An 18,437-nucleotide genomic window follows, 5' to 3' on the forward strand; every position below is an offset into this window, starting at 1 on the left:
AAAAAAAAAAAAAAAAAAAAAAAAATGAGGTCCACAGGGACAAGAATTTTTGCCTCTTTTGGTCACAGCTGTATCCCTAGTCCTGGAATGGTGCCTGAAATATATGTCACTGGCACTCAATAAATATATTTCACTGAATGGGGAGATTTAACTAGGAATCCAGTTCTCTACAATAAGGACATCATGTGCAAGAACATAATACCAGATTGCACTTTTTCCAACAGCCCTTCCAGAAAAAATAATCGATTTTTTTTAAACATGTTTGCAACACCTGTGCCTAGGGATGGGAACTCAAACACCTGTCCCTCCAGAAGACAGGAAAGCCTTACCTCGATTTTCAGGCTGTCGTGCTCCACTGTGAAGTCAAGTCTGGAAGGCGCCACATCAAAGGTAATCCTCTCCCCTCGATAGAACGGAATCTGGAAGGAAGAGTCTGTTAATCACTAAGAACCACAAACATGATCAATCAGCAATATTAATACTCGATCTAGCAGCCCACAAATGACAAGGGGTTCAAGACAAGCCAAGAGAAATGCTCATCATAACTATTGCAGATTTGAAAAGAGGAAGCCTTGCCCTTTTGGTAGCTATTACTAAGGGGTGAGTGTCTCATCTTAAGTTACTTCTTAACAGCGTTTACAGAGAACTGCAGGCCAACCATCTTTTCCTTTAACACCCAAACAGCATTGGCTTTTACTGTGTCATGAGAGTCCCAGACATAGACAGAACGGAAATCTGCTTCACTCACCACCGTGTAGCCCCCACTTGGCAAGGAGTAGAAGGAGAACGAGCCATCTTCTCTGGAGACCGTGTAGCACAAATACACGAGACTCTCGTCTTGGTGCTGGAACCCAGACACTGGTGAGACATTGCAGCCCAGGACATCCTATGCCGGGGGAAAAAAAAGACAAGACTTCCTTTTCCATTTACATGTTCTGAACATCGTCAATTAGCCACATCATAGGAAAATTTCTGTAAGTTTCACGTCAATATATGTATTTCTGAAATCTAAGACACATTAATACAGATAAAAGGAACAAAAATCTTGACATTCAAGTTGTAAAGTTAAAAACTGCCACTGTCTTCTCAGGAAAAATGACATGACTGTCCTTCCTTATAATGGGTCACCATTCTCCAAATAAGGAAACGGAGGCTCAGGAAGGTAATGTGACTGGCCCCGGGTCGCACAGCTAGGAAGAGGCATTTGTTTAAACCTGAGATTTGTTTAAACCCAGGTCTGATTTCAAAGCCTGTGTACCTTCCATCACATACCACTGCCTCTCAGTGTAGATGTGCAATGTCTTGTGAGTCAACAGAGACACATCTGTCTCTTATACACATCTAGATGTGTATAAGAGACAGCTGCAACCTCTGCCTCCTGGGTTCAAGCGATTCTCCAGCCTCAGCCTCCCAAATAGCGGGGATTACCAGCGCCCGCCACCATGCCTGGCTAATTTTTGTATTTTTAGTAGAGACGGGGTTTCACCGTGTTGGCCAGGCTGTTCTTGAACTCCTGACCTCAGGTGATCCACCCGCCTCAGTCTCCCAAAGTGCTGGGATTATAGGCGTGAGCCTCCACGCCTGGCCCATTACTATTTTTCAATGCCCAAAATGAAGTGAAAGGAAATGTGGCAAAATGTAAATGATAATGATTTTATCTATACGGTGGTATTTTACTTGTATACTTTTCCACCTTCCAACATTTCTAACTTTGTTTCCACTGCTTTATATTCCTCTATATGTTCCAATTTTTTTTAATGAGCGTATTTTGCTTTTTTACGATGTTTAATGATATACAGTGTTAACTGAAGATCAGCCTAAAGCTGCCTCCTTACATACTTTAAGTTTGGCCTAAAGGTTTCTCCGTACATAGTGCCAAGTCTCAGCCAATTGCAGCAGCCATCCTTCAACTACTCACAGGCGGCCAACTGTTCAAACCATGTGCAAATAAAACAAACGTCCAGCTGTAACCAATCCAACCGTTTCTGTCCCTCACTTCCGCTTTCTGTCCATCACTTTCTTTTTCTGTCCATAATCCCTTTGCAATCACACAACAGTGCCACAGTCGCTGTAAACCTATTCTGGCTCAGGAGGCTGCCCAATTGACAAACTGTTCTGTGCCCAATTAAACTCTGTTTAATTTGTCCTAAGTTGTTCTTTTCACAATATGTGTATATTTTTAAACATTTTTGTTAAGGTACAATTTACACAAAGACAAGCGCGCATACTCTAAGCACACAGCACAGGGCTTGTCACAAGCTGGGCACTCGTTACCCGGCAGAATAAATAGCACCAGCAAGCCAGAAGTGCCCCTCACACTTGCTTCCGGTCACTAACCCTCGGAGGAGGATAAACATTATCCCAACTTCTAACAACATGCTTTACTTTAAAATCCCAATCTCATAATAATAAACTCAGATTCTTCTATGCAGACAATTAACATACAATGTAAACCTTAAAATCTCTTCTATTTATAAATGTATAAGCCCTTTCATTTCAAATTTTTTTTTTTTTTTTTTGAGACGGAGTCTCACTCTGTCACCTAGGCTGAAGTGCAGTGGTGCAATCTTGGCTCACTGCTACCTCCACCTCCCAGGTTCAAGCAATTGTCCTGCCTCAGCCACCCGAGTAGCTGGGATTACAGGCGCATGCCACCATTCCTGGCTAATTTTTTTGTATTTTTAGTAGAGATGCGGTTTCACTACGTTGGCCAGGCTGGTCTCGAGCTCCTGACCTCAAGTGATCCGCCCACCCAGCCTCCCAAAGTGCTGGAATTACAGGCATGAGTAACTGCGCCCAGCCTTGAATAAAATATTTTTAAATGTTGCTGCAGAAGAGAAAAACCCCCAGAACCAAAAGTCATAAACAGTAAGAAGAGACATCCAGGTGTGAAACATCATCAATTATAAATGCATAAAACCTACAGAGTAAAAAAATAATAAAACCTATAGGGTAGAAGCTGAAATACTGATTCCAATGCTTCTTAGCAAAAATGAGATACAGCTTCTATACTAACACAGAAGCTAACACGTCAAGATGTCCCTTAATCTTATTTTAATTTGGTCTTTCACAGCTATTACAGAACCTCACCTAGTAGGTGGAGTTCCTTTGATCATGGACTATAAACTATTTCAGTCAAATAAAGCAAGATATGCTAAAGAACATTTATGTACCTTCTAACCAACTAAAGAAGTTAAATAAAAACAAATTCAAGATGATGGCATACCCCCAAGTCCCCCTCCTCCTTTTTCTCTAGAAGTCAGTATCATTTTGAACAGTGTCTGCTATTCCCATGTATGTCTTCATAATTTTTCAACATAAGACTGTATCCTCCCTGTTCCTACTAAAAACAAAAAATTAACTGGACATGGTGGCAGGCACCTGTAATCCCAGCTACTCAGAAGGCTGAGGCAGGAGAATCGCTTGAACCTGGGAGGCAGAGGTTGCAATGAGCCGAGATCGCACCACTGCACTCCGGCCTGGGCAACAAGAAGAACAAGACTCCATCTCAAAAAAAAAAAAAAAAAAAACTGCATCCTTAGCTAGGTAAAGCGGCACACGCCTGCAGTTCCAGACCCTTGGGAGGCCAGGGTGGAAGGATCGCTGAAGGCCAAGAACCAGAGGCTGCAATGAGCCACAAATATGTCACTGTACTCTAGACTGGGCAACAGAGCAAGATCCTGTTGGAAAAAAAAAAAAAAAAAGACTGTATCTGGCCAAATGCACTGGTTTACGCCTGTAATCCCGCCATTTTGAGAGCCCAAGGCTGGTGGATCATTTGAGGCCAGGAGTTTGAGACCAGCCTGGCCAACATGGCAAAATCCCACCTATACTAAAAATACAAAAATTAGCTGGGCGTGGTGGTGCATCTCTGTAATTCAGCTGCTCAGGAGACTGAAGCAGGAGACTCGCTTGGACACAGGAGGCTGAGGCTGCAATGAGCCAAGATCACACCACTGAACTCCACGCTGGGCAACAGAGTGAGACTCCGTCTTAAAAAAAGAAAAAAAAAAAAAAACTATATCCATAAATGATGTTATCACAAGTATTTAAAATCATATTTCCTTCAACTCTGTTTTTAAATGTAGTTACACTGATATATGTAGCTCTGGTTCATTCATTACTGCTGACGTACAGCAGCCTACTGTATGATGGAACCCCAATCCATTCTTCTCTTAAAAGGCATTTAGGTTGTTTACAATATTTTGCTATTACAAACAAAGCTGCAATAAACATTCTTATACATTCTCCTTGGGCACACGTACCACAGTTTCTAGAATGTTTAGTATATTTACAGATTTCTGTTTCAGGCTGAAAAAAGAACAACAAATAAATCTCATCAGGGCCTTCTGTTGTTGATTTAGTTTAAAATAGCTATAGTTAATAAAACAGATCTATTTCACAGCAGGAAGACAACACTGTCACCTAAAACTGAAACCAACACAAGCAACATCTGCTACAGTGAGGAGTTGCACCTTATAAATAACCACCAAACTAATCAACGGCACCACTGGTTCTTCATCTAGTCCTGGAAAAACCATAAATTCTTTTCATATCCTAAATTGAAAAGTCCTACATTTGTCCCAAGACCAGCATATTATTGGCATGGCTACAGACGTAGCCGTCACACTCACCTCTTTCAACGCCCAGGTTGGATGAGTCGCGAGGATTTCATAATCTCCAGGCAGAACTTTAAAAAATGCAAACCTAAGAAATACAAAATAACCATTTAGCTTTCTCCAAACAACCCAAGTATTTCTAATTTTATGACTAATGTAATTTTATGACAAGAAAATAATGTTAGAATTATTGCAAGCTTGCCATTAGCTTGTTAAATGAGCATGAATGAAATTCAATTCTTCACTGTGCAAATCTGCATCAAAGAGCACTTATTGAGCATTTACTGTGTGCCAAGAGGGGTGCTCCACGTGCTGACAGGAAGGAGAGGGCTTCCATCTCCCTTAATCTCAAGGATTTCTGGCATAAAACCAGTCCTTGTAGCACAGCAGCGATCAGTCACAGAACATTCGACTGGGTTTGACAGAGGTGACAGGCGTGAACTGACAAGGAGAAGGGGACAGAAGTGTCCAAGGGAACATGTGGGAAGGGAGAAGTGGGATGAAAAGAACAGAACAGATGCACAGGCTGAGGGGGACGCTGACACAAGATGATGCCAATGACACAGGGTGGGGTAAACCATGACAAGCTTTGAATCCCACAAAAAAGCCTTTAGAGAAACACAGATAAGCCATTCTGGGTTTCTGCACAAAGCAACTGAGATAAGAAACCAGCAGCTGATGAAAATACTCTCCTAGCCATAGGCAGACTAACACCAGAGTGAGCAGAGCTAAGGCTGGAAATGCTGCTGCCAGTATGCTAACATGTTTATCCCTTCAAATTTGTAAGGCAACTGACAAATTAGAAGGCTAATTCCAGTGAAATGAACTAGAAAACGCATTTGATTTCTTCTTCTGTGGTATTTTATTGTATCAAATCTTGCCTGTAATAACTGGATAGGGCTTGGAAATCATGTTACTATCAAGTACTGCTAAGACTGAGTTTCTATTTCATTTTCATAACAGCCCAGTGCTACAAGTTTCACTGTTTCAGTCAGTGCAGTTGAAAGGTATTCAGAAGGCTCAAGACACTATTTTTTTCTAGTAAGGTCAACACCAAACTACTAGCCCAGAAAAAAAAAAAATACAGCTCCATATTCCTGCTACACACCAGAGCTGGAGAGGCACCAGTCAAGCAGAAGTAAATGTTATTTCAAAATGAAAAGTAGTTTCAACAATAGTAACCTTAAAATTGAATAACTTATTGACAGACTCATTATAAAATTCTATTTTGCCATTTAGTCAGTTTGTATATTAACGGAGTTAGTAAAGATTTGAACGCTTTCGGAATTATCAGTATGAACTATTCTGGCATTAATCTTGGCATGTCTGTTAACATTTACAACTCAACTATATACATCCATTAAATAAATGCTTTAAATCTGATTCAGCAAGATCCGTTAAGCATCAGTTCCGACTACAAAACAGTTTTGATATAATAATGATAATGATTTTTCTAATCATAACTAAGCTAACCTATTTGATCTAATATGCCAGGCAGCTTGAAGTAATAATATTAATTTCATCTTTCCAGTAACCTTAGGAGGTAGGTTCCACAATTATCTTCATTTACAAAAGAGGAAACTGAGGCACAGAAGGGTTAAGCATCTTGCCCCAGGTCAACCAGCCAGCAAATGGGGGCGCTGGGATTTAAGCCCAGGCTAGCAGGCTCCAGAGCCAGGCTGAGCTGCTAAATGAAGACCCACAAAGCCCCAGGCCTTGAAGCAGGTGCTTTATGGGTATTAACTCTTTTTTTGTTTGTTTGAGACAGGCTCTTGCTCTGTTGACGAGGCTGGAGCACAGTGGCACGTGATCACGACTCACTGTAGCCTCAATCTTCCAGGCTCAAGCAATCCTCCTGCCTCAGCCTCCTGAGTAGCTGGGACCACAGGAGCATGCCACCACATCCAACTAATTTTTTTCCCCCATGGGACTCTGCTTGATATAATTTTTTAAATTGTTTGTAGAGATTGAGTCTCCTTATGTTGTCCAGGCTGGTCTCAAACTCCTGAACTCAAGTGATCCTCCCACCCTGGCCTCCCAAAGTGCTGGGATTACAGGTGCAAGCCAATGTGCCTGGTCAGTATTAACTCATATTTAATCATCCATACCATCAATGCTAGGCAAGATGGGTCAAACAGCTTCCATTTCACACTTGGGGAATGCAGCACTCTGAGGGGCATGAACTCACCCAAAATTAAGAGGCTGAATCAGAATATGAAACCAGGACTCCCTGAATCCAAACTCCCAAACCCAGCTCCATGACCCCTGTCACAGCCTGGCTCTAAGGCAAGACTGGGAGACAGGACGCTACTCACTTTCCGCCGGGCTGCGTAACTGTGGACTGGATCTTTGCTTCGGTCCCAGTGTTTCTCAGAGACACCTGAACTCCCGCAGGACCCAGGGGCTGCCCTTTGCTGAGGACCTGCCATGGAGAAGAAGGTTAGGGCCCACCAAGCAAAGTACCCTCCTCTCAAAGCACTGGCAGTCCTGCTTACAACTCCCAGGTGGAGCCAGAAACCTTTGGGTCAAGAATCCCATTGAAAAGACGATATAAATCATGGATATGTTTCCTGGGGATGAAGTAGGAGAGGGAACAGTGACAGTAAAATAAGACTCTCTGTTTCAATGAATCTAAGACATCATCAGTTATAGATTTACCATTATTGGTCTAGCCGGGTGTGGTGGCACATGCCCGTAATCCCAGCACTTTGGGAGGCTGAGGCAGGCAGATCACTTGAGGTCAGGAGTTTGAGACCAGCCTGGCCAACATGGTGAAACCTCGTCTCTACAAAAAATACAAAAATTAGCTGGGCGCCATGGCACATGCCTGCAGTCCCAGCTATTCTGGAGGCTGAGACAGGAGGATTGCTTGAACCCGGGAGGCAGAAGTTGCAGTGAGCTGAGATCGCACCACTGCACTCCAGCCTGGGTGACAGAGGGAGACTCCATCTTAAAAAATAAATAAATAAGTAAATATACACAAAAATAAAAATATAAAAATTAGCTGAGTCTGGTGGCACATGCCGATAATCCCAGCTACTGGGAAGGCTGAGGCAGGAGAACTGGTCGAACCCAGAAGGTAGAGGTTGTGGTGAGAGAGACTGCACTACTACTGCATTCCAGCTTAGGCCACAGAGTGAGACTCTGTCTCAAAAAAAAAAAAAAAAAGATTCACCATTATTGTGCAAACCATTGAGAAAGAAAAAACTACCCAGATCCCCATCTCAACAAGAAGCCCACATATACAGCTGGGATGGAAGGGCCTCCCCCTCGCCGCAAAGGCAGAGGAGAAAGAAGCCCATCATGAAGAAAAGGACGGGAAGGAAGGAAGCACATCTCAACCTCAGGCACAGGGCGGGTGGAAGAAAAACGAGTCTCCCCCGAGAATCTGAACCGCGGGAGCTGGGAGACACACCCGTTAGCACTCTAAATTCATACCACCACGGCGGTCCAAAAATATCTCAGAATTTAAATGATGGGAATCCTCCCAGGTGAGTGGCAGAAGCAGATGCATGCTGTCTCTGGAAGAAGCTGACTTCAGTTCACCCACAGGGACAGCAAGATGCCACAAGGCTTAAGGAGTGCATCCTTCCAACTCGGCATCCCTGTAAAAGGCCATCCCTGGCATAAACACTAACAGCGGCTGGGTGCACAGCATACACCTGTAATCCCAGCACTGCGGGAGGTGGAGGCGGGTGGATCACCTGAGGTCAGGAGTTTGAGACCAGCCTGGCCAACACAGCGAAAGCCAGTCTCTACTGAAAATACAAAAATTAGCTGGGCATGGTGGCGCATGCCTGTAATCCTAGCTACTCGGGAGGGTGAGGCAGGAGAATTATTTGACCCTGGGAGGTGGAGGCTGTAGTGAGTCAAGATTGCACCACTGCACACCAGCCTGGGCAACAGATCTACACCCTGTCTCAAAATAATTGGCCGGGTGGGGTAGCTCAAGCCTGTAATCCCGGCACTTTGGGAGGCCGAGACGGGCGTATCACTGGGTCAGGAGATCGAGACTATCCTGGCTAACACGGTGAAACCCCGTCTCTACTAAAAAATACAAAAAACTAGCCGGGCGAGGTGGCGGGCGCCTATAGCCCCAGGTACTTGGGAGGCTGAGGCAGGAGAACGGCGTGAACCTGGGAGGCGGAGCTGGCAGTGAGCTGAGATCTGGCCACTGCACTCCAGCCTGGGCGACAGAGCGAGACTCCGTCTCAAAAATAATAATAATAATAATAACAATAATAATAATAATAAATAAACAAATACACCAACAGCCTATGCTCTGGAAGCAGAGGGGATGACCAGCAACCTCAATCTCGCTCCTAAGCACTCCTGTTGCGTTCTACACAGATTGAAGCACAGAGTTCACAGGCTCTCTTGCCACTTTTCCATGGGTCCCCTGTGGGATCAAAGTCCCCGGGTTAAAATATCCTGTATCTTTTAAAGGATTTAGTATACATTATAGAGTGAACAGGAAAAATAATCAAGTTCCAAAGACAAACCTTGCCGTTCACAGAGAAGCCAGTGAAGACAAAGTTGATGTCCCCGCCCTTTGTGCAGATGTCACTGACTCCATCCACATGGAGCTCCACGGTCGTCGGCTCTGAGGGATGAAGCGGGGGAGGAAACAGGGGCACAAGACACAGAGGCAAGCTTAGTTGTGGGGTACAGTGAACCTAAGTAGAACGTATTTTTATTGTTAAGTTTTCATTTTACTTTTGAACACTTAATACGCTCGTGTGTTTCCAAATCCAGAGGTACAAAAAGGTATTCAGGGAAAAGTCTCTCTCTCACCCCTATCCCCCTAGCCTCCTGGTTTCCTGCCCCAGAGGGAACTCGTGTTTAGAGTATAAAACAATTTTACGACAGCCTTTCAGCCAAGTTGTATCTCAGAGTTCCAGTGAAAATTCAGTGAGCACCAAATAACTGTATTTACTGAATACTCATCACCGACCAGGCACTGAGCTGAGTGCCTTTAATCCTCACAATTATCTTAAGAGGCAGGCAGTAATAGCTGCAATTTACTGAGGGGTAAATTAAGGCACAGGAAGGTTAAAGGAGCTCCCAAGATCACAGAGCTTCTGAGTGACAGAGCCCCAATTCAACCCTAAAAGTCTGGCTGTGGATCTGTTCCCTTACCAAGTGCATGAGCTCAGCCATGTTAAACCAGGACCACAAACTCCAAGGCCACAGGGGCCTCACAGGTTCAAAGTGAGCGGAGTATCCTCAGGGGGACTATGGCAAATTGAAAGGGGACAACCGCCACTCAAGTCTGCCAACCACTGCCATGCTTTGCCAGAGCTTCCAACTTCTCCGAAAAACTGGAAATCTGGATTTTATATACCATCTCTTGATTTTTCAATATCAGCAATTAACTCCATTTTTTTTTTAACTGAAGAGTTCATCATAATAGGGGTTAAGGTTGAGTTTTTGAAAGGTTAGGAAGAATGTGCAGTAATGAGTAGAGAAAAAAATGAAAAACCATGAGATGAGATTTTCCGGTAAGATGAATTACACACATGCTTGCACACGCATGTGCACACACACACACATGCAAAGACTCCAATAAAAAATGGGCAAAAGACTTGAACAGGAACCTTACAAAAATAGCTAGCCCATGGCAAATAAACATAAACATACGAAAAAGTGTACAACCTCATTGGCCATCAGAGGAATGTAAATCAAGGCCACAGTGAGATAATACCACACCCCCACCAGAAGGGCTAAAATTATAAAAGCTGACAATACCAAGGGTAGGCTAGGATGTGGAGCAATGGAAACCCTTGTACACTGCTGGGAAAGCACAAACTGGCGCATCCACTTTGGATGTTTGGAAACACCTAAAGCTGAACATGTATCAACTCTATGGTTCAGCAACTTTACGCCTGTGATATACTCAGCAAAAATGCAGACACATGTGTATCAAAATATACATACAAGAATATTCACAGGAGTGCTACTCTTCAGTGGCCAAAACTGGGAAGCAACCCAAATGGCCATCAACAATAGGAGAGATCACTGATATAAAATATGAATATAAAATATAAATATAGGCCAGACGTGGTGGCTCATGCCTGTAATCCCAACACTTTGGGAGGCCAAAGCGGGCAGATCACTTGAGGTCAGGAGTTCGAGACCAGCCTGGGACAACATGGTGAAACCCTATCTCTACTAAAAATACAAAAATTAGCCGGGTGTGGTGGTCCACACCTGTAATCCCATCTACTCAGGAGGCTGAGGCACAAGAATTGCTTGAACCCAGGCAGAAGTTGCAGTGAACCAAGATCACACTCCAGCCTGGGCAACAGAGCAAGACTCAGTCTCAAAAAATGAAAAAAATAAATAAAATAAAATGTAAATATTTTATAAAATATAAATCATTTTATATTTATGCATCAGAATTCTGAACAGCAAAGAGAACGAACTAGAGCTACAAATGATACAGATAACGCTCACAATGTTGAGTGAAAGAAACCAGATATTAAAAAGTACCCTGCATGATTGCATTTGTATAAAGTTCAAAACAGACCAAATGGATCTTTAATTTGTAGAAGGTCAGGGTGGTGGTCACCTGGGGGGGTGGGGCGGGATGGCTAATGAGCACCCAGGATGGGGACTTCTGGGGTGCTGGTGAAGTACTATCTCATCATCTGGATGGTGGATACATGGGTGTGTTCACTTAGTGAAAATTCATCCAGGGCACTTTCCTGAAAGTATAATTCAATTAAAAAGCTTATCAACAGCACCAGTCGCGGTGGGGGCGGTGGGATGTGGCAAACACAACACTCCTCCAGGCCACCAATCTGGACTTCTGCTTTGGCCATGAGCAGGGCTGCATTCCTCTCCAGCTTTCTGGAATGTACCAGCCAGGCACCCCCCCTCCCTGCCACCCCTGACTACAAACTGATAAAGAGATGCTCCCACAGAGCCAAATTAGCTGTCAAGCTGCCTAAGCTTCATCTTAGCCTTGGTGATCACAGGTGCTAAATTCTTCCTTCTCTAAGGCACAAGCAAGCCTGATATCAACAATGGTGGTCCCTACTCCTCTCCCCAGGCCATGGACTGGGGTCACTCACACCTGCTCTACTGAAACATCAAGAGTCTCTCCCCTTCAAAACTGTAAACTACATCAAAACAGACGCACTCTTCTGATCTCAACCCCATCCCCAACTCTCCAGCTATGCTTGAAGGCAGTTATATGAAGAAAGTTTGCAGCTTTTGTTGGGATGTGTGCAGAAGGGCTGTTTCTGAATACTGAGTGCTTGCTAATTACATGCCAGCCACTCTGAACACTCAGTATTGGTTTATTAATCTTCCAAGTACCCTGGGGGGAAGGGACTATAACGACCCCTAGCTCGACAGTGAGGAGCAAGGCTGACAGCGGGGAAGTAACTTATCCAAGGTTATTTAACTGGTAAGGCTTAAGGCTGACAGTTTTCTCATCTCGTGGGACATAAATCTGGGTTTTTATGACAAATCTCACCATGTTTAAATGTTTCAATTAATTTCATAAAAAATAAAAAAACTGAGGGGGCTGAAAAAGAAGCCATCCTGGGACAGGAACCAAGTCCCCACTCTTGGTTTCTGTACAGTTCTACGGCCACATAATGAGTGAAACTGCAAGGGCAGAGTTTCCAAAAAGGTACCAGAAAAGATGTCTATTTTTCAAAGGTGACAGAAAGCCTTAAGGTAGATTAAGGTATATCCAAACTCAACCAGAGTGATGGGGGCAGGGAGGGGAGGAATACAAACCCTCCTCCATACTGGAAATGATCCTTAATATTTTAATAGTTTATGCACTCTGCTGGCCTAAATTAACATTTGGCATATCAGCTAATCTTTTACAAAGAATGTCTAGTGATTCAGTTAACTTACCAAAACTCCACCCTAGGGGAGGCTCAATCTTCAGAATGAAATCCCCCTAAAAGAAAAAAAAGAAAATGTAATTTCAGGAAATGAGAATTGTGACTCTGGTTTAATTTATTTTAGTGTTATCATTTCATCTAAAATTTTTACACCGGAAATGAAATTCTAAGGGCAAGCCTTGTTCTCCTAAATGGTACTGAGCACTGTGATTCTCTTCAGATGCTACAAGCTGAAGTTGCACACCAGAAGTTTTCATCTAAACAATCAGAAGACAGTGCTGAAGCCATTCATGAGTTCTAAAGACACTAGGTTTGGCCACTCACTGTCTTTTAATACTAAACATAAAGTCTCATTAAGCCCTCACATGCCTACAGTTGCAAAAGTTAGCATGTATCTTCAGGAACTAAAGTCACTTCTTAAAACTGGATTTGGCCAGGCACGGTACTTCACACCTATAATCCCAACACTGTGGGAGGCCAAGGCAGGAGGGTCACCTGAGGCCAGGAGTTCAAGACCAGCCTAAGCAACATAGTAAGACCCCATCTATACAAAAACATTCTTAAAAAATTAGCTGGGTGAGGTGGCAGGCGCCTAAAGTCTTAGCTACTCAGGAGGCAGAGGCAGGAGGATCATTTGAGCCCAAGAGGTCAATGTTGCAGTGAACCAGAATCACGCCACTGCACTCCAGCATGAGCAACAGAGGGAGATCCTGTCTCTAAACAATACATTAACTCATTAATTCAATAAATAAAATAAAACTAGATTTTACTTATCAATCTGCTTTTTTTTTTTTTTTTTTTTTTTGAGACAGAATCTCGCTCTGTTGCCCAGGCTGGAGTGAAATGGTGCGATCTCGGCTCACTGTAACCTCCGTCTCCTAGGTTTAAGCGATTCTCCTGCCTCAGCCTCCCAAGTAGCCAGGACTACAGGCATGCATCACGACACCCGGCTAATTTTTTTGTATTTTAGTAGAGACAGGGTTTCACCATGTAGCCCAGGCTGGATTCGCACTCCTGAGCTCAGGCAATCCACCTGCCTCAACCTCCCAAAGTGCTAGGATTACAGGCATGAGCCACCACATCCGGCCTCCTGGTTTCTTGAGACTGATACTGATACTATGTAAAAATTAATTAAACAGATTTCAGGACAGACCCAGCTAGTCTACCTCTAGAAATCAATCCTATGCATTCTAGATGAATAGTTAAGTTCAAGAATATTTCCTGGTGTGTTATTTTAAAATTACCATTATTTTAAAATTGAGGAAAGTCTATATGCCCAAGTAGTTAAATAAATTACAGTTTGGGTTTGACTCTGACACACTACGCAGCAATTAAAAAGAAGGCAGTAGGCCAAGCATGGTGGCTCATGCCTATAATCCCAGCACCCTGGGAGGCTGAGGTGGGCAGATCAAACCAGCCTGGCCAACATGGTGAAACCCCATCTCTACTAAAAATACAAAAAAAAATTAGCTGGGCGTGCTGGTGGGTATCTGTAATCCCAGCTACTTAGGAGGCTGAGGCAGAAGAATCACTGGAACCCGGGAGGCGGAGGTTGCAGTGAGCCGAGATCATGCCACTGCACTCCAGCCTGGCTGACAGAGTGAGACTCCATCTCAAAAAAAAAAAAAAACAGGCAGTAGATCTATCTATGCTAATGTTGAAAGCACACAAGGGGGAAAACCAAATGTCCCTCTGGTGTTGAAAGCATTAACACGGGGGAAAAAATGAAACTGCAGAATAAATCCTATTGTTTGATTCCATTTGTATTAAAAACTATATCAAAATCAAAACTATGTATATTGACTATTTTTGCAACTTCCTATGAATCTGTATTTCCAAATAAAAGGTTTATATGTGGGAGGATGGGATTGTATAGATAGAGGTGTTTGTGGATACAAATCTATGTGCATGTGTGCTTGTCTGTATTTGCATATATGCATATGCATATGTGTCCGTGGCTATCTGAATAACTATAAGTAGAAAGCAATCTGTTAGGATGCACATCAAAATGTTATAAGAGGGCCGGGAACAGTGGCTCACACCTGTAATCCCAGCACATTGGGAGGTTGAGGCAGGTGGTTCACTTGAGGTCAAGAGTTCGAGACCAGCCTGGCCAACATGGTCAAACCCCGTCGCTACTAAAAATACAAAAAATTAGCCAGGTGTGGTGGTATGTGCCTGTAATCCCAGATACTTGGGAGGCTAAGGAAGGCAAATGGTTAAACCTGGGAGGTGGAGGTTGGAGTGAGCCAAGATCACACCACTGCACTCCAGCCTGGGCGACAGAGTGAGACTCCACCTCAAAAGAAGAAGGAAAAAAAACTTTATCAGAGGTTACCACTACAGAGGGAGGTAAAATTGGAGGGAAAAGGGTACAAATTTATTTCACATACTTCTAAAGACCTTGACTTTTTTTCACAAAGTTCATGAATTCATATACTACTTGTACAATTGTTTTAACAATACTTTAAGCTGCTTGCAAGTAACAGGTTCTATGAAATCAGTTTCTCAGCGCTGGCACTACTGACATCTGGGCTGTTGTGGGCAGCACTGTAGCACTTTTAGCTCCACACCTGGCCACTACTCACTGGGTAACTGTAGTGCACAGCCAGATGTCACAACAAAAACGTCTCTAGACATTGCCAAATGGCCCTAAAGACACAGAGAGCCACTGTATTCGCCAAGGCAGTTTGTAAGTTGTCTCCCTCCGAATGTGCCTAGGATTACCATATTCCACTAACAATTTACCAAACAGATGAGCATTTGCTAGTGTAGGAAAGGGCACGGTGAATGCAGCCTGGTGAGGCACACTAGTGACTTCCCATCATAAGTGACAAGCAGTCGCCTCTTACCTTATCATACAAAGGGATCATAAAATAGCCATTATTAGGGGCACAGTCTGTCTGGTATTTCAAAGTCCCATGCTTGGTGTACAGCTTTATCTGGAAAGGAAGGAAGGAAAACAGAAAACATAACATTGCCTTTGGGAATGAACTACATGTGTTACACCTGAATACACTCAGTCAGTATGCATTCACTGAGGACCTACTGTATGCCAGCTTTTAACACGGAGCATTATTGGGGACAGAGGGAAATCAACAAAGTCTCTCCCAAATCACGTGACTCAATGTTTTTCGGATTAGAAATCACCTACAGCCTATTACAATGCCTTATTTTTCAATGCTTTTCTGTTTATTTTAGTGGCTGTCTCTAGGTTGCTCCTGTAAGTTTCTGGGTCTAAAACAAATTTGCAAACTTTGCCATTAGTAAGGTGCTTATTAACATGCAAATTCCTGGCTGGGTGCGGTGGCTCCTGCCTGTAATCCCAGCACTTCAGGAGGCTGAGGTGGGCGGATCACTTGAGGTCAGGAATTTGAGACCAGCCTGGCCAATAAGATGAAACCCTGTCTCTACTAAAAATACAAAAAAAGTTAGCCAGGCATGGTGGCAGGCACCGGTAGTCCCAGCTACTTGGGAGGCTGAGGCAGGAAAATTGTTTGAACCCAGGAGGCGGAGGTTGCAGTGAGCCAAGATCATGCCACAGCACTCCAGCCTGGGAGACAGAGCAAGACTCTGTCTCAAAAATAATAATAATAAAATAAAAGTAAAGTAAAGTAAAATAAAATACAAATTACTAAGGCCCACCACTGTTTCTCAACTAAAGGTCTGGAATGAGGGCCAGAGATCTTCCTTACTAGCTCTAAGTAATTTCAAATACTTGGAGCAACGTTCATCTAGAAACTTAATTTTCTCATTACTTTCATTCTCAGAAGAAAAAGAGACTAAAATGACACTTAATATCTGCCCTCTCCCCAAGGACTCTCTAAAACTCTTACATCCTGAGCATTACCAGACACGAAGTGTTAACCCAGTAAGATGCCCAAATACTGTCTGGGTCTTCCACGTGTCGTGTGGCCTTGGGCAAGCTCACGTTCGGTTTCTTCAGGTGTCGACAGAGAGCCACTCCCTTATATGTGGTTGTACAGATTCACATCAACGCATACTAAGCACCTGCTACAGAATATGGATTCAAAGAAAAATCAGTTTGTGGCCAGGCATGGTGGCTCATGCCTGTAATCCCAGCACTTTGGGAGGCCAAAGAAGGAGGATCACTTGAGCCCAGGAGTTCAAGACCAGCCTGGACAACATAGCCAGACCTCATCTCTACTAAAAAAAAAAAAAATTAGCTAGGCATGATGGCAGGTGCTTATAGTCCCAGCCACTCAAGAGGCTGAGGCAGGAGGATCACTTGAGCCCAGGAGTTCAAGACCAGCCTGGACAACATAGCCAGACCTCATTTCTACTAAAAAAAAAAAAAAAAAAATTAGCTAGTCATGATGGCAGGTGCTTATAGTCCCAGCCACTCAGGAGGCTGAGGCAGGAGGACTGCTTGAGGCCAGGAGTCGGAGGCTTTGGTGAGCTATGATGGTGCCACTGTACTGCAGCCTGAGCAACAGCGTGAGACCCCGTCTCAAAATAAAATAAATAGAAAAAGCAGCTTGTATTACTATTTAATATCTCTCTCTCTGAAGAAAAAGGCAACAGAGTGTAACAGTCAGGGAACACACTGGGCTCAAGGAAAATTTCCCAAATGTACCTGCATGGCTCAACCACTCTGAGGCTCAGTTTCCAAGTCTGTAAAACGAAACAGTTGGATCTGATGCATCTAAAAGCCTCACCTCCAAAACGCTAATGTTCTGTGACCATGAAACAGACCATGACACAAGCTGCAATGAAACAGTCGAATCTTACCAGCTAAGAAGATGTACAAAGTGACTAACTCATAACACCAACATTTGGGAAAGGATTGGTGTGAAGTAATGTGGAGCCTGTATGTAAAGTTCTCTGAGGGCAGTGACCACAATTTACATTCCACAGCGCCTGAGACAGTGTCTTGCTTACTCTAGGTACTCAGTGAATTTGTTACAGGTGACAAAGAGATTCAGATGCATGCATTTAAGGCAGGGACTGGAAATTCACCAGCCTAGAGGGGTTAGGGAGTCAGCATCAAGAGGCATTCATCCAAAGGGATTCAGATCACTACACAACCCAAGCCAGGTGTGGTAACCCAAAAAATCAGATGGTTTTCCAGAGAAATAAAGAACCCAGTTTTTAATGTGAAACCACCTGATTGTTAAAGCATTAGCAACCGGTATAATTTTTTTTTTTAACTGTAAGCTGCCTGTTAGAGAACAAAATGTCAGTCTCATGAGAGTAGGGCATTTTGTCTGTTCTGTTCACTGTACTGCTATATCCACACCAGGGACAAGGTTTCAGTATGCGCAGGGACTCAATAAATAGTTGTTGACTCAATGAACACGATATAAAAGCACCCAGGAGGAGAGAAAGCTGGAGAAGAATGAAGACAGTTGCTTAGGAACACAAAAAACACAATCAAGAAATGACTGTGAAACATCTTGATTATCTCTACGTCTTTCATAAAGTACCATCAGGACACAGGACGCCAATGTAATCTACATCAAGATGGCCAGTAGGAAATGCCTGATTTCAGAATCAGAATTACGAAAGAATGAGTGTCCCAGACCATCTGGACAGGCAGCCCTTGGGCTTAAGGAACACACTTCATAATGCGTTACAAAACTTGCTCTCTGATCTCAAGGTCACTATTAGTATGAGGGTGGGGGTGGAGGGGGGGTGTCTGTCTTTTCCTTCCTTCCAGAACCCCTGGAAACTACAAGTTGCAAGAGGCCTTACCGGGCAGCTTCTGAAATGCCCTGTGCCATCTACGGTCATACCACCCTCAACGCGCCATGTCCCCAAGGCAGACCCAGAAGGTGGCATGGGCACCCGGAAACATGTACCCAGGAAATCCTAGGAGCCCTGCCACTGCCAGTGGGTAGATTCATTCAATGCCTGACCTCTGACCTCTTCAGAGTAAAAAAGCAGCAAGCAAGGGGCCTTGAAGATCACGGATCCGCTTGTTAACGAAATG

The 18,437-nt window shown here is 43.6% G+C and overlaps 1 protein-coding gene across 1 annotated transcript in view; it reads right to left on the reverse strand.

Moving 5' to 3' along the window:
* Positions 1-18,437, reverse strand: part of LOC105547537 (nodal modulator 2) — a 77,515-nt gene that overhangs the window by 57,597 nt on the left and 1,481 nt on the right. Inside the window, exons 2-8 of the mRNA XM_011991190.1 lie at positions 15,337-15,426; positions 12,495-12,540; positions 9,122-9,222; positions 6,935-7,041; positions 4,614-4,707; positions 749-886; positions 330-419 (exon numbers count right to left, since the gene is read on the reverse strand). Of these exons, the coding sequence (XP_011846580.1) occupies positions 330-419; positions 749-886; positions 4,614-4,707; positions 6,935-7,041; positions 9,122-9,222; positions 12,495-12,540; positions 15,337-15,426 (666 nt within the window). The remainder of the gene's footprint in view (positions 1-329; positions 420-748; positions 887-4,613; positions 4,708-6,934; positions 7,042-9,121; positions 9,223-12,494; positions 12,541-15,336; positions 15,427-18,437) is intronic.

This window comes from Mandrillus leucophaeus, unplaced genomic scaffold (genome assembly GCF_000951045.1).
Source record: "Mandrillus leucophaeus isolate KB7577 unplaced genomic scaffold, Mleu.le_1.0 Scaffold390, whole genome shotgun sequence".
In the NCBI taxonomy this organism is placed as follows: Eukaryota; Metazoa; Chordata; class Mammalia; order Primates; family Cercopithecidae; genus Mandrillus; species Mandrillus leucophaeus.